At 36.9% G+C, this 23,661-nt stretch overlaps 1 protein-coding gene across 1 annotated transcript in view; it reads right to left on the bottom strand.

Annotated features, from left to right (window-relative positions):
- Positions 1 to 23,661, bottom strand: part of LOC112967714 (titin-like) — a gene marked incomplete at its 3' end in the record, with an annotated part of 112,945 nt that overhangs the window by 74,567 nt on the left and 14,717 nt on the right. The window contains exons 9-39 of the mRNA XM_026069155.1: positions 21,640 to 21,915; positions 21,398 to 21,523; positions 20,010 to 20,288; positions 19,634 to 19,699; positions 18,882 to 19,140; positions 18,502 to 18,562; positions 18,176 to 18,388; positions 17,272 to 17,414; positions 16,388 to 16,593; positions 16,019 to 16,249; positions 15,197 to 15,441; positions 14,248 to 14,471; positions 13,979 to 14,143; positions 13,707 to 13,875; positions 11,568 to 13,258; positions 11,191 to 11,472; positions 10,629 to 10,895; positions 10,234 to 10,506; positions 9,853 to 10,116; positions 9,493 to 9,753; positions 8,664 to 8,924; positions 7,909 to 8,172; positions 7,556 to 7,816; positions 7,158 to 7,418; positions 6,461 to 6,721; positions 6,234 to 6,375; positions 5,978 to 6,143; positions 5,549 to 5,780; positions 4,696 to 4,980; positions 4,462 to 4,587; positions 2,186 to 2,374 (exon numbers count right to left, since the gene is read on the bottom strand). Of these exons, the coding sequence (XP_025924940.1) occupies positions 2,186 to 2,374; positions 4,462 to 4,587; positions 4,696 to 4,980; positions 5,549 to 5,780; positions 5,978 to 6,143; positions 6,234 to 6,375; positions 6,461 to 6,721; positions 7,158 to 7,418; positions 7,556 to 7,816; positions 7,909 to 8,172; positions 8,664 to 8,924; positions 9,493 to 9,753; positions 9,853 to 10,116; positions 10,234 to 10,506; positions 10,629 to 10,895; positions 11,191 to 11,472; positions 11,568 to 13,258; positions 13,707 to 13,875; positions 13,979 to 14,143; positions 14,248 to 14,471; positions 15,197 to 15,441; positions 16,019 to 16,249; positions 16,388 to 16,593; positions 17,272 to 17,414; positions 18,176 to 18,388; positions 18,502 to 18,562; positions 18,882 to 19,140; positions 19,634 to 19,699; positions 20,010 to 20,288; positions 21,398 to 21,523; positions 21,640 to 21,915 (8,149 nt within the window). The remainder of the gene's footprint in view (positions 1 to 2,185; positions 2,375 to 4,461; positions 4,588 to 4,695; positions 4,981 to 5,548; positions 5,781 to 5,977; positions 6,144 to 6,233; positions 6,376 to 6,460; positions 6,722 to 7,157; positions 7,419 to 7,555; positions 7,817 to 7,908; positions 8,173 to 8,663; positions 8,925 to 9,492; positions 9,754 to 9,852; positions 10,117 to 10,233; positions 10,507 to 10,628; positions 10,896 to 11,190; positions 11,473 to 11,567; positions 13,259 to 13,706; positions 13,876 to 13,978; positions 14,144 to 14,247; positions 14,472 to 15,196; positions 15,442 to 16,018; positions 16,250 to 16,387; positions 16,594 to 17,271; positions 17,415 to 18,175; positions 18,389 to 18,501; positions 18,563 to 18,881; positions 19,141 to 19,633; positions 19,700 to 20,009; positions 20,289 to 21,397; positions 21,524 to 21,639; positions 21,916 to 23,661) is intronic.

The following is a 23,661-nucleotide window of genomic DNA, read 5'->3' as shown; positions in this document are numbered from 1 at the left end:
AATTGTGAGCAGCAGGACACTTCCATTTTGTGATATCTTCAATTTTTCAGATAATTCTATCCTTTCACCTCCATGGGCCCAAAGAAACTTGGAGAAAAATTCATTTTCTAAGGCACATATGAACTGAGCAGTGTCACCACATTTCACAGTTAAGTCTCTGAGCTGCAGGAGAATCTTCGGAGGTGCATCCTTAGTTTCCTGAGCAGTGGCCATAGAGATCCTGGTGCTCTGAGATGTTTGGGAAAGGACCATCGTGTGCATGGCTTCTGTTTCTTCAACTGACGTAGCTTTCATGGTCACACTTTCTGATAGGCTTTCAAAAACCTGTATACCCAATTCCTGTGATGGTTGTTGCACTGATTTAAATTCTTTTTGATAAGTTTTAATGTCCTTCTTTGTGAAAGGAGGAACATGAAGTTCTGATATTGCCTGCGACTGGATAGACTCTTTTACATCTTTCCCAGAACTTTGCCTATCTAGGGCTTGCACTGTGTAATCAAGTAACAAAAAATAACAATAATATTAGTATCTAAAGAACTTTACTGGACCATGCTCTGAGCAATATCATATAGCATGGAGGATGAAAATGAAATATCTTCATTTGAAAACTCAGCATGCCAGATGCACTATGCTCTTGACACAAAGAATATATGAATGACAAGTGATGCCTAATCTAATCATGCACTTGAGACACAGTTGAAGTTTGTCTCTTCTTTCACTGAAGTCCTCCAATCCAGTACTGGATAACCTGTTACAGCACTTTTTAAGGAGGTATTTTCTTTTTTTTTTTTTCTACAGGATAGTGCAGAGAACCTCAGTCAATGCTGTAACCATTACTTAAGTTCTGGTTTTAGAAGTCTGTACTCCTTCAGCACATTGATTCTATTTTCTAACCTATATCAAAATACAAATTTGCAAATCTCCAAATATATTGCAGTTTAAATGGAAGAAATGGGAGTGGCTTGGTTACAGCTAGTACTACTAAGATTAGCTATTAAAGGAAAGGTGTGAAATGAGGAAAGAAGAACATTAGTAACAGTGTGAAAGTGTGGTATATAACAAACTGAATCCCTTTGAAGTAAAAACGGGGCTTTACCTTCCGCAGTCACTGTAAGTGTAGCTGTACAAGTTGTTTCTCCAGCACTATTTCTTGCCTTGCAAGCGTATTGACCAGCATGCTCTAAGAAAGCATCTACTATTATCAGTATAGCTGTGCTTGTAGACTCATCAAAGTGGAAAACTATGTCTTTTGTTGGCAACATTAGCTGTTGATTATAAAACCACTGTATTTCTGGTTTGGGGATGCCAGAGACTCTAGCTTGAAATCTGGCTGTTTCCCCACTGTGTACCCTGCAGCTTGAAATAGGCTGGATAAAGGTGGGCCTTTGGCCAACAGACTCCTCCTTAAGTGAAACAGATGAAGAAACATGCCAATGGAACTCTGCTGTAACTTCTTCAACCTTTTTAAATCCTGAAAAGAAGCATGCCAACTTTTAATTTCTTACTCTACACTACAATCAGTTTTCTCTCTCGTTCAAGATCTTTTTCTAATTTGCAACTTAACAGCATGAATCATTCTAATTCACCACTTATAAAATCTGTTGCAAGAAGAAAACAAAGGAAATATTTATGGTTAATTAACATTGAGAACAATATAAAATTTAAATATCAAATTCTCCAGTCAATATTTCTGTTCTAAAAGTTTTGTCAATGTTTTAACAATTCATATGAATATAAACTATTTCTTTTCAGCTACCCAAGGCTGGTTCACACCTTTATTCAACATGTTTTCAACACTTTCAGAGTAACTTACATACACTAAAACTATTACTAGTTTCTCCTCACAATCAAATCAAAGAACTTGCAAGCAATGCAAATCTGTTTAATGTATTTCCATTAGAAAGAGGGTTTCTACCGTGTTTGGTGCATGCCAGATTCTAATACTGGAGAGAATGAAAAGATGAAGTATACGGAACACTGAAAAATTGTGAAACAACTTTTCCTGTTCTTGGCCTATATTTTGGAGACACACATATATGCTGTGAACATTGTAAATGGTAGCAATTAGCTGAGTTAAAAGACAACAACGTGACAGACAATGACTCACATATAAGTATTAGCGCATATTAAGATTAGTATGGGAACACAACCTAAATAAGATTTCTTCTTTAATTGCATGTGATACCTTCTAACTTCAAGGTAGCAGTGCTTGTCACTTGGCCCACAGAATTACTAGCCACAAAGGTATAGATTCCTTCATCTTCTGGATAAGCTTCTGCAATCTCCAGCTGGTAAGTGTCTTCAAACTGAGTCATTCTAAAGAAACGCGATGGCTTGATCTCTCTGTCTTTGCTATACCAAGAGACTTTCAGATCTGCTCAAGCAACACGAAGAAGAAAAAATGTGGAAGGTATGATATTAGATCAGTAAGTAAACACTACTTTTACATATACATCAAATAGAAATCTTTCATCTCAAGTATCTTTTTTGAGTTTGAATATGACTTGTATTTCTGTTGTAATGTAAAATCAGTGAAAAATGGCCTACTTGTTGCTTTTAGTTTTGATTTCCAGATTGACAATATTTACATAGTAACACTGATTCTGGTGCTGCTACAGTCCTGAGTAAAAATCATTCTTCCCTTTTCCCTCTTAAAGTAAAAGTTTTAAAGTATGTTGCTAAAGACAAAATCAGAGAAAGTCTTATTTTAAAAAATGGATTCTGCTACATTTGCCTGTTAATTAAACAGGCTACCAAATCATGAGGTTGAGCTAAACAGTTTTAAGAAATTAAAACAGAATATTATTTAGCTGCGAAGGACAATACCTTGTCTCCTTCTATTGCAATTATTATAAGTTTTACACCTCTTGTTTCTCTAGAAAGATCAGATCTTTGGACCTTTGTCCTGTTCACAGATGTTGTTACTTGACTTGTTTAGATTCTTTAAAATTTGGGGAAGAAACAGATTTTGGGACTGAAGCAGACTTTTATCTACCTCTCCACCTGGCACTGGAGTACATCATGAATCAAGTGTTTTTACACAAATAGCATGCTGTTGCTGTCATCAGAATAAAGAGGCAGTGTTTTCAATTGCCAGTTGCATAGTGTGTACAGTTAAACAACTGTATTTTCAATAGTGTATTACCTAGGATAATATAAAAGGTGAGAAGTCTGCTAACGTGTTTGGGTACAGTATTCAAGAAAGGGGACCAATAATAAAGATCCTTCATGCTCTGTGCATAAATGTAGCTTCAACATACACATAAATATAGTTCTTGCAAGCAAATACTACACTAGCATGCTTTGCATAGCTGCAAAAGAGGGCAGGCCAGTCTTTCCAATATAAATGTTCTGAGTTTTTGCACCACTTCTGCATGAGAAAAAGATTTGTTTTTAAGCTTTAAAAAAAAAAGAAGTCTGATTTTAAGTGACAGAAATGCATATATATATATTTGCATATATATATATATACACACACACATACATATACACACACACACACACGTCTGTGTGTGTGTGTGTGTGTGTGTGCGTGTGCGTGTGTACACTACCTATTCCATGCAGATTTTTACACAGCTATAACTCAGGATTATTTTTAAATTTGGAGTTGTCTTTAAATAATTGTAAATTCTTTGGAATTGGAACTGGATCTTATTCTGCATCATGTATCTTCTGTTTACTAAGTAAATTTTATATTACTATTCATACTCAAGACCGTCTGTTGAAGTGAGGAAAGGTAGTTTGGTTTCGTTTTAACTTGGAGAGAATTATTTAAATTGTAGGATGCTATTCTATTTAACTAAAACTGGCAAACTTATTTAAGAAAATTTCTACTCTTAAAAAGACAATGATCAGACAACTTAGATATCCTTTTCATGAAAGGAAAAAAAATGAAATGACAATTCAAAAAATAGTTTACTGTTTGCAGAGTAATGCAAAATACTGAGGAATGATAGGGTTTTCAGAGCAAAGGTCGAGGCACTATTTTGGCCTGTCTCTTTAACTAACTACTGTGACACTAGGTGAAATCAGAAACTTTGCCATTTTTCATGTCGATTTAACAGGATAATGCTTTTCCCAGCATGATACTCCATGTTTCGAAACTCTGCATGTTACTGCATGTTACTGACACAGTTTTCCAACTTCACTCAGTATTTGAAACGCTGAGAAGGTTTCCAAAGATACATTTTTTGAAACAGATGTGCTAGATCTTCTTTTTAAAAATGCTTAATGTTTAGGACAATTTATAAGTTCCTTATTTGCTGCTCTCTTTGATGTATGACTTGCTTAACTGCTAGTTGGCAGTGAGCTATTGAGCTAACACTTTGCTGCATGAGTATATGAAATAGCTGTACCTCTAGGGAAAGGCTGCTTTCAGCACATATACTATTTCACTTATTCTGAGTTCAAGAGGAAGAATTCTGAGAGATCAAAAGATGTACAGGATTTCATCAAACCCACCTGTCCCTGTAGCTCTGCACTGAAAACGAGCAGACTGTCCCTCGGATGTAACAGCATCACGAAGTGGTATTAGGACAGCTGGTGGATACACTGGCACTTCTAGCTCAGGAGAAACCACTTCTGGGACTAAAGCATAAGACAAAGAAACCATTATTAATCGATGAAGAAGAGCACACATAGCAAAATGTTGACAGTGCTATTTCACAGCCATTGTTATGAGCATAGACAACTCACTTTCCACTGAAAGTGAAGCTGAAGTTGTAGCAACTCCATAGTCATTTTTTGCTTCACAGGTGTACACTGCTGCATCTTCAGGGAAAGTCTCAATCAGCAATAGAGTATATTCTTGTGCATCATGAAGAAATTTGCACTTGAAGCCTGGAGAAAGCTGCTGATCATCTTTGTACCAGGAAATCTTGGGCTGGGGTTTGCCTGATATCATAGTACAGAAACGGGCAGGTTTACCAGACTCCACAGTGGTTGGCTGTAGCTCCTGGATAATCTGGGGTGGCTCTGGAGCTGCAAATTGGGGGGAAAAATGAAAAAAACAAAACAAAAAAACAGAGTGAGAAAGAGAGAGAGAGACAGACAGAAATCTCCTTATCAGCATCTATCAAGACTTCAAAAATATTAGCGAAAAAGATGTTTTTAAAAATCTTATTCCGCCCATTCTTGCTTGCTCATGAAAAATCCACCCTTTTCCTTGATGGTGGTGGAATGACCAAGGAACAACTGCCTTAACAGAAGTAGCTGTGTTGGTATAAGTGTTTTCAGGTAAAGTATCTCCAAGAATTGTTAGGCTGATCCCTATGGCAAGGTGTATTTGTCCACATGTATGAAGTTTAGTCTTAAGAATTTCTGGATCTAAATATACAAGGACGGGGAACTACTATATCATTTTCATCAGCTAGCTAGCTATTTCAGTAGAATGAGTGAACAATAAACAACCATGTATATAAGGATTTTGGCAATGTTTCAGAGATATGATTCCCTTTGGATTTATCTTCGGTTTTCACTGATAGAATTCAGAGATCAGAAAAACACAGGATAATAAATGCAGTCAACTCACTGTTTTGGACACACATACCATTCACATATAGAACAACAGAGCTCCTATTCCGTCCTGCAACAAAGGTATACTCCCCAGCATCAGAGTAAGTGGTTTCAAGAATGCTCATTCGGTGAACTCTCCTTTCCACCACATAACTGTATCTTTCCTCATACTGGAAGTTGATCTCAATACCATCCTTGTACCACTGGGCTTCAATGTCATCTTCATTGACTTCAAATTCAATTTCAGCTCTTTGTCTCTCAATGACCTTTGAACAAGTAGAATAAATATTACAAATAGCATCTGTTTTTACAGATGCTCCCCCATTCCAGTAAACTCTCCTAGAAGGAGACCCTGGCCTTATGATTACAGTTTTTTGTTCTAGGACCTTGCACTTCCTTTGGACTATTCTTTGAGTGAAAGTGATAAAGTTATGAAATATTTATTCCTCTGTATATGCTATACCTGAACATCTTTACGGGCGCTTCTGATACGAATGTCACGACCTTCCACTATCAAATTGGCACTGGATGTGTTTCCACCTGCTACTACAGTGTACTGACCAGCATCAGACATTCTTGTGGAAGGAATGATGAGACGATGGACATACTTCTCCCGCTGAATTTTCATTCTAAGGACATCAGAAAGAAAAGTGAGCAAGTTATTTCCTGGGGGTAAATATATTAAAAAAAGTTAATATGGTCCAGAAACAATCACTTACCTGTCACCAATCTGGAGTTCTTGTCCATCCTTCATCCACTGGACCTGAATGTCAGGCTCTGAAATCTCACATTCAAAAATAGCCCTCTTCTTCTCCACAACTTTAATATCTTTAATATGTTTCCTAAATTCAATGTGACGAGCTAGGAAAAAAAAAAGTAGTATGAGTGCCATGCTCTTATTGAAGCCATAGAGGTCACTAAATATATAAATTAAGATGGCAAATACCTTCCACGTATAAAGTGGCTGATGAAGCTGCTTTCCCAGCAACAAAACTGTATTCTGCAGCATCGCCAAAATGCACATTCCTTATGGAGAGGGAGTGTGTGAGCTTCTTTGTTCGTATCTGACATTTATCAGTCGATTTTATTTCTATCCCATTCTTTAGCCACTTATATGAGATACCTTCATAGTTAACAGTAACTTCAAATGTTATTGTATCCTTCTCTTCAGCATTGATGTCTTTTAGCATGGAGGTAATCAGGATGGCTAAAAGAAAAGAAATGGACATAGTTTGGGGTTTTTGTTTTGTTTTGTTTTAAACCTTAATTGGATCTCAGATGTTTAAAATTTGTTAAGATAGATTCTGATTTTTGGTGACATTAACATCAAAGCCTGAGTCTCTGTGTCCAGAATCAATGCTATAATTACATTTTCCAAAACTTCTGAATGACATAGGAACCCAAATTCTGTCTCCTATGGTGAGTCGGTGTTTAGGCAAGTTAGCCAAAAATAGAAGGATTCAAGACTTGACTTTCAAATTCATAGATGCCAGATCTCTTTTAAAAATGGAATTTAGGTAGTTAATTTGAAAATACTTCTACAACAGCGCTGGTTTTGTCTGAATTGCATCAAGTACATGTATTAATATAAAATCTATTACTGGTAACTGTAAAATATTTTGGTTAATTTCATTTTCACATACGTTTTACTGTCAGAGTTGCACTGACTCTGTCATTTCCACAGACAAATGTATATTCTGCAGAATCTTCACTGCTTGTGTTCATGATATTGAGCTGATGGAGTTTCCCTTGGACAACTATTTTGAACTTCTCACTCATTTCAATCTCCACACCATTTTTCAACCAGACAGCAGGTACATTGAAATGAGAAACTTCACATTGAAAAGAGGCAGTTTTGGTCTCTGCGATCTCAATATTTTTCATGGTCTTTGTGATGTGTATGGCTATGGGAAAAAAGAAAGGAAAAGAAAGGATTTTTTTTAAGTCAGTATGTGTGTAAGACTGCAAAATCAAGGGTAACAGACTATTAAGTGTCAGGTCAAGTTGTTCTATATGACTTGGTGTGGCATGAAATACTTACTTTCTACAAACAGTTTTGCTTTGCACTCAAGTTGTCCAACAAGAGCTGTGTATTCCCCAGCATCAGCAGGAGATATGTTATGCAGCATCAGCTTGTGAATTTTTCTTTGAGAGATCATCTTGTATTTATCACTTTGTTTAAGCTCAACATTTTTGTGGAACCATCGAACTGGTACAGTATCATGGGATACACTCAGTTCAAAAGAGACAACAGCATTTTCCAAAGCAGTCACATCCTTTGGCTTTTTGATGATCTTGACAGCTTGTGGAAGAAAGTTACCAGAATTCAGTAGTGTGTTCAATCTGAATTTTAACCCACACTTTAAAGCAAATGTTCAAAACAGATTGACTTACTTTCCACATGAAGTCTGGCATTTGCCCCTATCTTTCCAAGCTTAAAGCTATAAACAGACTCATCGGTGACAACACAGTGTTTGATTTTCAGTGTGTGAACAGTTCCCTTCACTGAAATCTCATATTTGTCACTTGATTCAAGTTCAACACCATTTTTAATCCACAGAGCTCCTTTCACATCAGGGTGGGTCAGTTCTACACTAAAAACTGCCTCTTGTGTTTCTGTTACTGTCAAGTTCTTCAGTGTCTTCTTTATCTTAACAGCTAGGAAAAAAGAAGTAAAAAAAAAAAGTTTGGAGAAAATACACTGAGATTAAACACTATAGTAAATATGATTTTTTAAAAAGATTTAATCACAATGCTTTATTTTAAGATCTAGTATGCATATATTGATTTATTGGGTTACCACCAAAAGTCCAGTGGTGTGCTTGGAAAATAAAAAAGAATACTTCCTTGTAGCATCCATGAGAAACATTTTTTCTTTATTTGAAATGTTTACTACACAACTGGCAAACACTGTATATCTACCCGCCAGTACCTTATACAAAATATGCTTTTATTAAAATATTGTGCTAATTTCAAACTATGGAGACTCCAAAATCCAAGTTTTACAGCCTCAGAAAGTTTGCCATAATATAAAAAGATTTTTAAACAATGAAGCAAAACTTGCTTGCATCTTAGGGTCTGATCCAAGACCCAGTGAGTGATGTTGGATTGAGTCTTAAAGATATCAGTTAGTTACAAAAAATACTGACCTTCAACCTTCAGTTTAGCAGATGTCTTTGAGCTCGCTACTTCGTAGCTATATTCACCTATATCATCCAGTTTCGTGGCAGGGATATTGAGCCTCCTCTTTACACCATCTGATTCAGCACAGTAGTGATCTGTCATAGGTAATGGTTTACCATTTTTTAGCCACTGGCCATCTGATTCAGGATTTGCCACCTCACATTCAAAAACAGCTCTCTGGGACTCAGCCACAATCAAGTCAGTGAGAGGCTTCGAAATGGCACCACCTGTTGGGAAGCAAAAACACATGTTGTGTTGCTGTTCCACTTTCCCCTATACTGAAATGTAACCAGGTGAAAAGCAGGTACTGGGTAGAATTCTTTGCCCTAATTTTCAGCATGCCCATAGGTGTCATTCTGAGTTCTGTGAAAAATTGAGAATAGAATGTGACCTGAACATGACAAAAAGATGTTTCTCACTTCTATCCTTATTCTCATTTATTATCTTTATTGCCAGACATAGTGAACATTCATACAGATATATGAACATTCAAGAAAAAAAAACCTTCTTTCTTACATTAATGACATCAAAAGTGTGCTACAGTGCTTCACATTGTGGCTCTGATTCAGCAAAACATAAGCACTTGCTTAAAGACTTTGTTGAATATAAATTATACAGCTCACAGAAAAGATGTGGGGAAGAGCAAACAGAACTTAAAAAAAGATAAAAGAAGATAAAACAAAGGCAAAGAAAGCACTGAAACATCACAATTGCCACATTTACAATATAGAGTACATTGAGCCTGTTTTTTTAAATCACAGTAAAATAAGAATCTTGGACTTTAAGCCTACCAACCTGCAACTATAAGCTTCCCAGATGTTTTCTTCTCTCCAGCATAAAATATATATTCTCCTTCATCATCTTTCATCATTTTCACCACTGTCAATTTATATATTTTGCCACGTGCTTCAATTTTATATTTAGGACCAGCCTTGATTTCTTGACCTTTGAATTGCCAAACTACATCAATTCCTGAATGGGAGAGCTCAACCTCAAAGGATACATTCTGCGTTTCGGTGCAGGTGATGTCATGAAGACCTCTGATAATCCGAATTTCTGTAAAAAGAGCACATTACAAACATATTAATTGCTTTCACTGTTTTGTATTTAAAGAAACTGTTTTGCAAAGAACTATGCATCTTAAAGAACACCTACTTTCAACTGTGACATTGCAACTTGTTTCAACTTTGCCAACCATTAGCTTGTAATGTCCTTCATCTGATGCATGGGTTCTGGTAAGCACTAGCCTCTGTTTAGTGCCTTTACACACAGCTTGTACACGTTCATCAGGCTTTATCTGATGATCATTTAGGTACCATTTGGAGGAAGACACGTCAGGAGCTGAAACTTTGCATTCAAGGATAGCTTTTGTTCCTTCAACTACGTGAACATCTTTTAGAGGCAGTACTATGTCCACACCTGTCAAGTTACAAAAATACTCATCAAGAAAAAAATTAAGCCTAAGAAGACTAGGAAGAAGTAGTACTAAAAGGCTGAAAAATCAACAACACCTTCAAAATCATGATAATGACTTACTGTACACAGTGACCCGTCCAGAGGTTGAAAGTCCAAGACCAGGAACACTAAAAGAGTAAGTTCCACTATCTTCCTTTGTTGCATCTTCAATCAGTAACATGTGTGACTGTTTATCCAATACAATGTGAATACGATCACTTGATTGAATTTCATGACTGTCTTTCATCCAGACTCCTTCCACATTTTCTAGGGAGACTTTAACTTCAAGTTGTACAATATCTCCCTCACAGACTTTTTGATCAGTAAGTCCCTGAAGAATAACCATGGGACGAGCTGTGGAATAAAATGAAGTTAATTAATCCTCATAACAGATAAACAAAACAGTTTTGCATATTGGGATATATAATATAGGTCATCTATATTATATAGGTAACATAAGCATTAGAAATACTTACGTTTCATCTTCAGTTTGCAGCGAGTCCTTTTCCCATCAACAATGAAGCTATATTCTCCTTGATCATCTTTATTAACATCTTTAATAGTGAGGATTTGGCGACCACGGCGGGATGCAATCGCATATTTATGATTAGAAGTGAGTTCAATATCTCCATGATACCATTTCCCCTCCACATCTTCTGGAGAAACCTCACATTCAAGTTCACCTGAGAAGGATTCTGGGACTTCAACATCCTCAAGTTCTTTAATAAACTCAACCACAGCACCTACAAGTAAGAATAATCGCATTCACAAATGAGCTTGATTAAATACTCCTGATGAAAACATTTCTTATGAAGCTGGGCCTAAAGAAATAAACATTTATATAATGTAACCATTTTACAAAAATGTATTTCCAAACTTTACTACTGGATTCAGAGAATATGACAGCAACTTGAACATTTCTACAGTCTATTATACAATAATGGCCAAGATGACAACTTAATAGTTCATATTTTATTTTTCCCTGAGGCAGATTTCACTTTAAAAGTACTCCATGGTACTAAGCTGTGTGGTTCTCACCTTCAACAGTAAGCTTTGCAGTAGTTTTTACAGAATCATCTTCTGCTAGTGCACAGCTGTAGTCATCAGCATCAGACATTTCAATCACTAGTATGGAAAGAAAATGAGCCTTTCTGTCATAGTGCATCCGGTATTTGTCTCCAGAATGAATCTCAATTCCATCCTTAAACCATTTCACTTTGACGAAGGGTTCTGATGTCTCACATTCAAATGTTGCCATGGAATCTCTTTCTTTAGCAACAACGTCTTGTAATTTTTGGGTGAAACCAATCAACTGCTTGGCTGCAAAACAATATTGAGTGAATCAACCATGCACTGGCCATATAGATTAACACATTATGATAAACAGCAGGATAAAGAAAGAAAATTTAAATTACCTTGTACTAACAGGAAAGCATGGCTGGAAGTTTCACCAGCTATATTGACTGCTTTCACCATGATGCTGGCAGAATCATCAGAAGTCACATCTCTGATGACCAATTCACAAACATTATCTTCAGGCCAGTACCAATACACACGATCAGTCCTTTCAATCTGCACACCATTTCTGAACCACTGGCACTCAGGATCTGGTTTCCCTACTACTCTCACACGGAAATGGGCATCTGTCCCCTGGGCTATAGTCTGGCTTTGAATTCGTTCAAATATCTTTGGAGCCTCCATGCTTGGACTAAGCTCAACCTTCTCTGGTTTGAATGTTGGAATGGTGACTTTGCCTTCAGGAGGAAGTGGTTTCTTCTCTTCTTCTGGGATCTCTTTGGTCCAGTGAAGAAGTTCTTCTTTTGTCTTTTTTAACATTTCTTCATATGACTCATCTTTTTTGCGAGATTTAAGTTCCACAGCAGTGATGGCTTCATAATAGCCCTCTTCTGTCCTACGCTTGAATTTACTACGCAGCTCTTCAGATTCCTCTGAAAGCTTCTCGTGACTGATTCTTTCAGCCCTTTTCAGTTTCACCACCTCTTTTGTTGTTGTGTCAGCAGGTTTATCTACCTTCTGTACCTCAAAGAGAAGTTTTCCGGGCTCTGTCACTACAGGTTCATGCTTGGCTTCAGGAGCCCGACGAAGGACAGATCTGAAGTCTTCCCTCTGCTTGATCTCAAGTCTCACTTTGTGTTCAATAAAGCCTTCTGGATTCTCTGCAGTGACCTTCACCTCTCCTGTGTCGTATGATTTGCAGTCCACAATATCCAGGTAGTAGATCCCATCATAACGGAGTCTAAACCTTTTGCTCTTACGGATGAGCTGTCCATTGAGGTACCAGTTGACCTTGGGCAGAGGATAGCCAGTCACACGACAGCGGAATCGCGCTGTTTCACCTTCCAGGACTCTTACAGGCTCAGGAACCAAAACAATTTCTGGTTTTTGTTTTTCCTTTTGGTCCACTGCAACTGCAGGAAGAGCACCCTCATGAGCCATTCTCTCTAACTCTTCAATTCGCTGCAGTCCCCTCCTACCTTCTGGCAACTGGGATTCTTCCACAAGGCTTTTTTCATCCTTCACAATCAAAGTAGCAGATGTATGGTCTGTGCCATATTTGTTAGTTGCCCTGCAAGTGATCACTCCACTATCTCTGGGATAGGCTACTCCATAGTCCAGGCTACAGTACCCAAACTCATTGATCATGCGGAGTCTGTTGGCTGCTTCCAAGGGTTTGCCATCATGCAGCCACTCCACCACCATGGTTGGGTCACCAATTGGTGTAAGCCTGCACTCAAAGTGTGCTGGTCCAAATTGCTTGAGCCTCAAAGATGTGAGCTTCTTCTTAAAAAATGGTTTCTGTTGCTTTTCTTTGTCGTAAAGGTCCCCTTCTTCCCATTGCTCCTGACCATAACGCAAATGGAGAGGCTCTAACTCTGGTGCTGAAATTTCCTTGGCTTTATAAGTCCCTTTTGGAATGATTAATTTCCTTTCTGGTTCAGGTTCTGCATGTTCGACTTCAACATTTACTTTGCACCGAGTAGTGTCGCGTCCAGCTTTATTGATAGCAGTAGCAGTATACCATGCAGCATCCTGCCTGGCAGTAGACTCAATTTTAAGGGCAGCTGCTCCTTTTGTTCCTTCAATCCTGAAATATTAAGAGAATTAAAAAAAATTTTTTTCCTTCTCCACAGTGAGGTCAAAGCCTCCACAGGCAAATCTCTGGAGGAATTTGACATATTGTTTATGTTTGTTCATGTTTATGAGTACAGTGCCTAAGGACCAAACAGAGCAGGATCCTCCTGTGTTAGGCATTCAACAAGTGATAAAAAATAGTGTTGTAAAAACATCGGTTTTGTAAAAGGTACACAGATACACAAACAAACTGGAAAAAATGGATTGAGTTCTACAAGATACTTTGCATTTCTTAGCCTTGCCGCAATGCAAAAGCTGTTACTGGTTTCAGTAGCTATTGGACTAAGCCCTTTATGTATCCCTTCTATGGAAGCAGAAGTATTCAGCAAACACTAGGAGGCACTTACTATTTTGCAAGACTATGATTATTAACTTCTTTATTACTTAAAAAAACTGCTTACTTTATTTTGGGGTATTTATGAGGTACAATGATGTCACTGTTCTTCAGCCATACAATGTCAGGATTAGGGTTACCAGTAGCTTTCACTGCCATTTCCAGTCTAGAACCCTCCTTTACGCTAACATTCTTCAGCCTTTCCACAAAGTGTGGTCTGACTAGGTCTTCCTTAGCTGAAAGAGTAAAGGAAAGTTATCACAAGAGGAAATGACATAACTATGTTTTTTAATATGAAACACTCTGTAGCCTCCTAAAAATACCATGCAAAGTAGATACCTTCCACAGTCAGTGTCATGGAGACTGAAGCTTTGCCTGCCCTATTCTGTGCAATTACAGCCCATTCACCAGAATCATCAGGCATGGCAGGAACAATGATCAATGACTGGGTGCCGTCTTCTTTAATCACTATTTTATGGGTATAATCATTAACCACTTGTTGACCTGTGGATACATATGAACAAAAAAATGTTGCACTCAAAACAGTGTTCCAGGAGGATGTAAAATGCTCGTAAGAATGATTATTGGTGAAAATGAGAATGATATACCATTATGGAACCAGTATGTCTCTGGCATAGGTCTGCCAACAACTTTTAAGTCAAATCTTGCTGTCTGCCCCTGTAAACATTTAAATGATGAAGGTTTCAGCACAAAAACTGGCTTATACAGTCTCTCTAGGTGTCCTTCATCGGTTTCTTCCAATCTACGGCCAGGAGAACGAGAAGGAGAACTGCGGGCAGGAGATCGGCTTGGAGAGCGTGGAGAAATGGACCTGGAGGGAAAAGAAAAGATAGATGTGTACGATAATGACATACAGCAGTGGGCCACCTTGATAAACAGTGTTCAACTCTTGCCTTTAGCATTTTTTATTTTAAAGAGTTTAACTAATTTACCTAGGCAAGAAGTTGTAGAAAAATGTTATTGTTTGTAGTCAATTTTCTTTAGTTATTTAAGGGCAAATTTGTATAGCCAAATAGTATCAGTGTTCATCACAGCCAGGGAAACTAGTGTTTTTCAGACACTGTACAGATACAGATGCAATTCTGTGTACATTTGTGCATATATGTGTGTGTTTATGTGTGTGTGTATGTGTATACAGAGAGAGAACACAGTGCATGGCCACACTGGATTTTTACTATTACAGAAATGCAGCTATTTCAAGGGTGGGATGTAAGAGTTGTATGCAGTACTAAAACTCCAAGTACAGAAGAAAATTTGCAGAAAATGGAGAAGAAATATGGTTAGTGAGGTAAAACTGATACTAAGGCTGGGCATGCATGTGAAAGATGGTACTTTGGGAACCGCATTGCTCATTAAGAAGGAAAAACAGACAAAGAGCTGGCCCATAAATCTATATAAGCCATGACAACAGCATTTAGAAGTTCTCTATAGAAATGCAAGCTCCAGTAACCTAAGCTGTTTAACTGCTGTGTAATGAGTTCTTGCTGCACAATCTTTATTGCAGCACTCATAACTTTCACATTACTTTGTACCTACCTGTATCTTCTCATAACTTCTGGTGCTGGCATATAACCTGGAGTTGCAGTGGGTGCAACTGGCTCAACATAGAGCTTTGCTGAGCAAATGGCATTTCCTTTCATGTTACTGGCAAAGACAGTATAAATTCCTTCATCTTCAGGTAAAACAACAGGTAAATGCATACTGGCACTGCCATCTTGCAGAACTTCCATGTGGTAGTGCTCTCCATGCCTAATGCGCTTACCATCTTTGTACCACGCAATCTGCATGGAAAGAAACAGTGGAATGCTAAGTGAGCTCTCCTAAAGACAAACATTTAGTAAAGACCCATGCATACAAYGCATGGCTAACTCCCTATTTTTCAGCTGATACATCATCAGAGCCTTCATACAGGTACTAACATTAATATTTTTGCTTGAAATAAGTAAGACTAAAGTAATATGTTTTGGCAATAGCCTGAGACATGAGTCTTGGTATTCTACAGCTAGAACTATAAATAAAGCCCATTTTGATAGAGAGCAAGATGATATAGACCACACTTGCTACTGTGCTCCCAACTTGTGAGCGCTAATCTGGAGATACTCAGAAGCAAACCCTCTTTAACTGTAAAATCTAACCTACTTTTGAACTGGCTAACCAATCTAACACTATTGTATTAAGGGACAAAATGAAAATTCAGCTTGATATCAAAACAAAAGATTGGATATCTTTTGAGACTTGCTGTTTTCTACCTATGTAGAATGACTAAGGAGTTTCCTGGGAATTAGCTATTAAAGGAGTTTTCAAGTACAGCACCAGAGGAATTTTTATATAAATAAATGTCATGCATGTTTGACGCACCTTGGGCAATGGGTATCCAGTCATCTTGCAAYGGAAAGTAACTCCTGTTCCTTCAAAGGTTCTGTAATTCTTTAATCTTAAATCAAATCCTGCTTCAATAGCTTCAGATTCAGAAATATCAACCATCATCATCTCTCCATCCTCCTCAAGGAGTTCATCTAAGGTGGTCTTAATAATTCTGAGTTCAATTTCCTTGATAAGTCTTTCTTCAAAAGAAGAAATGTGGAATTCCTATATACAAAAGCAGGACCATTAGGTCTGTGAGTCAGATAATGATCTTGCAAAGAAGTGGCATGTACTGGTAAAATTAAAAAAAGATTCCAACAGCTTCTGTCAGCGTACAAAATGAGCCTGGAGTGGTAGACTTACCTCATCTTCTACAAAAGTTCTGACCACCACTGTATCTTTTGCCATTTTCTTCCTAATTAGGGCTTGTTCTTTCTCATATTCTTTTTCAAAATCACCATATGAAATAGCTGGGGCTACCTCAGCCACTTTAGGTTCTTGTACATATGCAGTCACCTGAGTTTGGTACATCATTTCTTGTTGCGATTTTATGTGGGCCTCATAATCAGCTAAAATTTAAGAACACGTTAATTTTCATAAGCTTTTGTGGTTTTCACTGGCTTGAATAAAGAAAACAAATACAAAGTTATTTTAGCAGTTTTTGTGATTAAACAGATTCTGTCTGTTTAGCAAATAAAATATGAGCAGTAATAAAATGCAAAGACTGGTATCCTCAGATGAGCTTTATAAACAGGTAAAAGTTTTACTCTGAAATTTAGATGTTCTAATTCTCAAACTGGAACCACCTCTACAGAGATTATTTTACAATTTCTCCTTGACAGTTCTCTGTCTCTTGACAGCCCTTCATGAATTTTTAAAAGGACAATTTAAAAAAATCTTTTTTTTTTTTAATATTAGAACAACCATGTTAGTTGTTTAACTACCTTTCTTCACTTCACTCTGTGCATGCCTCATGTTAGGTAGAGTGCTATCAACACCAGCAGAGGAAAGCTCCTATAGCTACACATTCTAGCAAAGACTACAAATTCTGCAAGAACCTAATGTCAAYAGTCTGTTTTTCAGAAACAGAGCCACCAGTAAGCACAGCTATCAGCACTCTCCCTCTTACATTTCTTGTACTGACCAAATTAGGCTGTCAAGAATTTGCAGCATAATTTAAAATCTTTCCCCCCTTTTAAAATTAATTTTTAAAATTACTTCTCTCATCCCCTTAATCTACTGTGTACCTTCTTCTAGTAAGGAGACCGTTGCAGAAGCTTCTCCATGTTTGTTACGAACAACAATAGTGTATTCTCCGGCATCATCGGCAAAAGTCATGGAAATTTCGAGTTTGCATTCCCCGGTTTCTCGTTTGTAACTCACTTTGTATCTACAGACAGCATAAAAGTACAGGCTCTCCATAATTCTGATAAGCAGATTTCTTAATGAATTTGCTTTTAGGAGTAATTCTGACTAATTACACAACTAACTTGTACAAGACAAGAAAAAAGAGAAACTTGTGCAGGGCAATTCTAACTCAATGAATCTGCAGAAAAGCATAGGATAAGTAACCATGCTGCAATTAGAGGACAGGTCTGCTTTCCTTCTACTGCTACTAATAGAACTAGGATGAAAACAGCAGTATAAAATGAAATATCAGAGATCTAGTTACCATGCACAGTAAAATGGTATATGCTATGCGCACATGGCTTATCCTAGCATGGCTGATTACAGCATGATATATTTCAAGAATGCCACAAATGTATGGATATTGTTTCTCTGCTAGAAAGTGTGTTGCTTTCTATAGCCAACATTTGCATAGACAGAATGCAAACATTACACAGACAGAAAAAAAACAAAGGCAAAATTTCTTTCTCATTTGTTTTTAAAGATCTGTAGCATTTCTTGTTTTATGGTTCTCTGAATATTTATATTTTAAAATTTTAGCATCCTGCAAAAGTCACATGTCAATAGCAAGAGATGGTTCTATGATTTTCCCCTTCGAAAAATAAAAATCCAAAGAAATCAGTGATGTTATAAGAGGGATGAATTTGGCTCAGCATCAATAGCAGAATCAAAAATATGGTATTATCAATTAAATATTCTTTAAAAATATGTTTAAATAGTTTTTATATATGGTATTCAAAGTACCTGTAGCCAGTCGTAAGAGGAACTCCACCTTTTTTCCAGTAGACATGTGGCTTTGGGTTGCCCCCAACTTGGCACTCAAAAATGATGCTCCCACCTTCAATTAATTTATGTACTACAGGTTTTCTTATAAAGAAAGGAGGTATGGCTTCTCCAGATACTTCCTCTGTTGCAACAGAGACATCTTCCATTACAACATCCTTTGTCTCCACATAGCTGAAATAAGATTCCAGTGCAGGTAAGTGAGCTTATGTCTGAAGCTGTCATAAACAGCATGCAAGAAACTAATGACCACAGTAGGAGCAGTCTGTTTAGTAAAGTAACTTTACCGTTTCTCTTCTGTAACAGCCTTCTCAGAAATGGTTTCTCGAGTCTCGATTTCCTCTGAAACTGCAAGGCAAATATGATATAGTGGATTTTAGAATACTTCAAAAGTGCTTAAGCAGTGAGTTTAGGTAATACAGAGACAGAGAAGGTTAGATAATAATTTGGCTGAAAGGGCCAGTACTTGCACTGAAGGAGCTAATTAGGAGCCTACAAACCCACATTTGGACATCTTCCGATATTCTTACAGCCCTATTTCCTAACAGTCCTGGAGAGCAATTCAAGACACATGTTTTACTTTGGCAGCTGACAAAGTGTCTAAGTTATATTCTAAGCAATATGTAGTTAACAAAATGATAATCTTCTCAGTGATAAATATACTTGCCCTTCACATGCAAGTGACAAGATGTGCTGACACTCCCAGCTTTATTGGTGGCAGTGCAGGTAAATCTTCCACTGTCTTCTGCAAAGGCTTCACGAATCACAAGGCGAGCAAGTCCTGCTTTGAAAGTGATCTGGAAGTCCATTGAGCTCTCAATCTTGTAGTCTTCCCTGTACCATGTCACAGTAGGCTGAGGATGACCAGAGATGTTGCAGTCCAGAGTGACAGACTCACCTTCAGTCACAGTCTTATTTTTAAGGCCCTGTATAACAAAAAATAAGGATCATACTTAGTATATATTTTCACTCCTAAATAGACTTTTTAATAATTAAATCCCCTTTGAATGGAAAATATAATGTGTACTTCAAAACAGGGTTCTATTTCCCAGTGTATCTGGAAAAAATCAGCATTTTCCAAAGGGAGTTATTTGAAACTTGATTTGGGTTCTCTGAACATTACTATCATCAACAAGAAAATGAAAAGGGATTTGATCTTTCTGTAGATCATGGGGAGAAATGTCCCACTGCAGCAAAGATCAACCTAGTATGTGACATGATTGCAAAGAATCACCCCCATAATAGACATTCAAGATAGTTTGTTTCAGTGATCAAGTGTATGGCTGAGTAAGTCCCACAAAGAGGTAAAAAGATTAAATAAAGCCAAATTTTCATGGCCAAGTTTTCAAATAAAAAAATTAGAATACAATAGACATAAAACCACAGTGTACTTCCCTTATCTATGTTCAAATTACTTACAGAGATTAAGGTGGGTGGAGTAGCAGGGATTTCTGCAGGCACAGGAACTCTTGCAGCTTCTGTCACCTAGGTTGTTTAAAGCACAGTTAATAAACAAAGCCAAGGAAATAAACAGCAGGATTTAGGTAAGACAAGAATTTAGGGAATTTAGGAATAGGAATAGGAATTAGGAATTTAGGAATAAGGAAAGCTCTTTGCTTGCCATAGGAAAATATTAGGTCCTTAGAAGTATTTGTATAAATCAATGAAGAACTAAAAAGTCAGCAGGATGTTGTAAAAGGGGAAAACTGTAACGAGTGAACAAACCAGCTAAGCAATACTATGTTTTTTAAGATGAAAGTCAGTCAAAGGGATTGAAATTTGCTTAGTGACATACCTTTGCTTCACCTTCTTTCTGCAGTACCAAGTGTTCCTCCCGCACTGCTTCACCTTTAGTGCTTACACCTGTCTCTTTTTTAGTCTCAACATCATAGCGGCTTTTATAAGTCTCAGCAGTCTCTCCAAAGGGAAACTGTGGAGGGGCTATTGGCTCTGGTTTTATCCTGACTTCATGTGGCTTTAGCTGAGGTGGTTTCACAGGCTTGGTGATCTTTTGCACAGAAGTCGCTGATAACTCTTTTTCCAGAGTAGCCATGGCAGATCCTGCTATTGAAACCTAGGGAAGAGAAGAGAAAAAGTTACAGCTTTGTCGTTCTTCTGTTTTCAAAGGAGGCATAGTATATTTCTCAAACAGATTGAATATGCACCAGTTGCTTCCTTAGTTACTTATTTGTTGACACTGCAAAAACAATATATAAAAATAGCTTCTAGTTTCAGCTTATAGTATCAGAATACTGGAAATATAATATCCTTTTATTATCTTTGATTTGTCTAATATTTAAATATTGTCTTACTTTTGACTTCAGAATTTAATCTTTAAATTGTCAGGAAGCTCTTAAATGAAACATGCTAAGTGTCCTCCAGTCTTATTCATGAGGTCTTACCTCTGCAATAAGTTATACCACTAATTATAGGTCTGACAGTGATTAAAATGCCTGAAAAGATTTCAAAATGTTATTGTAGGCATAATATAGTAATGGATAACATCCAGGGTTTTTTTTTTTTTAAATAAAGTATTTAAGGGTATTTTAGGTAATTTTTGTCCTGTTTAATTATGTTTGAGGAAAAAAAAAAACCAGCTCATCTTTAAAATTCACGTGAAGAGATAAAGTGCGCTTGAATGAGAAAATTAATTAAGTGTGAACATTTAATATTATGTGAAGGAGTCAAATTGAAGAATGGAAAAAACAACATGCAAAATGCATGGTGTCATATTATGCAGTCTGGATACAGTGTATTTCAAAAATTAGTTTAGGATGCAGTAAACTGCAAGGAAGAAAGAAGCACTGTTATTAATGTACTAGTGGAAAATGCAAATAATAAGCTTGGAGAGAGATACTTCTACTCCATAAAAAAATGTAAGTTGTATAATAAATATTTAGGATTTCATTGTATGACATCAAGTATTGAAGTTGCATCCTTTAACAAATAAGAAGCTTGTTTAAATAAGTAAAGATTACAAACCATATTTTAGTGGTACATACATTTGTTTACAGAATTCCTCTTTATTTGTCAAAAGAGAGGACAAAAACAACCGCAGAGAGTATACAACCCTTCTTCTTCCCAGGAAAGCACCACACTAGAGCGGGAGGAAGAGCCAAATGGAATGGGAGACCCACCAGTTATTTTAAATGAGCATGCTGTTCTCCTCCTATACACTCTCACCTCATAAGTATGATCTGGTTTAGGAACAGCAATTTTGGAGACTGTGAAATGAGGACTTGCTGTGCGTGGTCGTGGGGGTTCCACATGAATTGTTTTCTCAGTCTTCATTTCTGTGGCTCTTTTAATCTACATGAAGCAATGAAAAGGTTGTTGAGAATGTGAGGCCATTCCCCAAACTGAAAACAGAATGTTTCATTGAAACAGAGCTTTTGGAAAAGATCACCATGTAAACTGAGTCTAACCTCTGTTGATATATGAACTTCCTTCTTTTCAGCATCTGAAATATGTTTTTCAGGAGGAACATAAACAGTTTTAACTTCTTTAGTGACAACATGACGTTCTGCTGGTGCCTCAGCAATGCGTTCTGTTACAGCACGCTCTTTATAGCCATATTCCAAAGCTGTCTGCTTGACATAGGCTTCATCTGCATGTTCTGGTTCCCAAGGTGATCTAACACGTGCCTGATCAACAGCTGCAACAACTGTAGCTACGGCTTCAGCCCTTTTTCCAGCTTCAATCTACAGATAACATTGGTAAAATTTATATAAATGTCCATCATGATATTGAAGGCTTACACATCTAGCAATATTCCAGACAAAGAGAGGGTACAATCCATCCATACATATGCAAAAGTAATGATGTAAACATCAAATGTATTCACCCATAACCACATTTCAGAGTCAGTAGATTCAAATATAGACACATTTTTTTCCAAGCTCTATCTTCATGTATATGGAATATACCTATTCTTATATGCCTTATATATATAAATATCTGTCTGCACACCCACTTTAAATACTTCATAGTCACATTTATGGCTACTTGTCTAATAGTACAGCATGTATTTAAATGTGCATATAATTTTTAAGTTTGTATGCTCATCAGCTCCACTTAACTATTTAATGCTACTAAAAAAACAGAATGTGTCTGGCATCTGACTTGAATGTATTTACTAAAGTATATGTACATAAAAATTTTACCACAAGCATATCTGTAAATTCTAATCTACTTAAATGATTCTACTAGAACAGGAAAACTGAGCCTCCTGAGAAATGGGAAATAATGCTTTTGCGTCAGGGCACTTGTTTTTTTCCTGATAACTGCTGAATAATGTCAGTTTCTACACTGATCTAAAACTGATCTGGATGTTCTACGCATTACATTTCACATAATGTAAAATATATGTCTTGTAGGTGGGAAAATACCTAATGGATAATTTAATGCAGATTTTAAGATCATTATCACATCCACCTTAAAATAAAATACCTAAGCTAGGCCAAAATGTGATTGCTTGTAGAAGTTTTGTTTTATTATTAAAGTAGGCTTTAAGTAACAGAGAYTACTTCTTCAGTACTGTTGCCAATTTCAAAATCATTTGTACCACTTTGAATTTGGCCCTCAGTTTACACCATCTAACAATTAATTGTAATCTCTCAGCACTCTGGCTCCTCAGAGTGTATTTTACATGCCATGCTCTCTTAATTGTAACTCATTACAGTATTTTTTGAATGTACCATTCTACTTCTAACAAATTAAACAAACTCAAAAAAAAAAAAAAAAAAAAGCAGACTATGACCTAATGTTAGCAATCGTGCTTTTCTTCCACAGATGAGAGCTCTTGCCTTTACTATAATAGAATAGCCTTTCTATTGTGGATTCTAGTGGAACAGAGCAGCATCAACAAACATCTGACTGTGCAGAATTGAACTGAATGTTAAAGTATGTATTGTACAAAGAACAATACTATTCAAACTCTAATAAAGAGAGCTTGTTTGGTCTGACAACCATAAAATTGAAGGGAATCAGCTTGTAGGAAAAAAAGATTGCAGAGTCAGAATCTTGAGCAAGCAAACGTTACTTGAAAGTCATTGGTTGGTGGCAGGCTTTCACAAAGAAATGTGAATGTACCCTTAAAAGTGGCATTTCTTAAAAGGGTGAGACATGAATTTTGATATCACTAGAAGCTTAATTAGTCACACTGACTCTGTTTCTGGACAATTATTCCACTTAACAGCTATATTATCAAGAATGAATTTGAGTGCATACTCAAGTAGCCCTTGCAAGATTAAATTTGCAGATAAAATAAGTTGTAACCAGTGCTATTCACATCTGCAACAGCTTTATTCACCTGATCACAAGCTAGATGAATTTGTTCTTGCTTAGATGTAATTTCTTCTCTAGTTCTGGACACTGTGACTGGTGCTTTGGTTTTATCAGTGGCAATTATTTTCGGAACTACAGTAGTTTTCTTAGCTTCCTTTTTA

This window comes from Apteryx rowi, unplaced genomic scaffold (genome assembly GCF_003343035.1).
Source record: "Apteryx rowi isolate R43461 unplaced genomic scaffold, aptRow1 scaffold_1055, whole genome shotgun sequence".
Taxonomy (NCBI): domain Eukaryota; kingdom Metazoa; phylum Chordata; class Aves; order Apterygiformes; family Apterygidae; genus Apteryx; species Apteryx rowi.
Note: the sequence above shows the minus strand (reverse complement) of the source record. Positions and strands in the feature narration are given on the sequence as shown.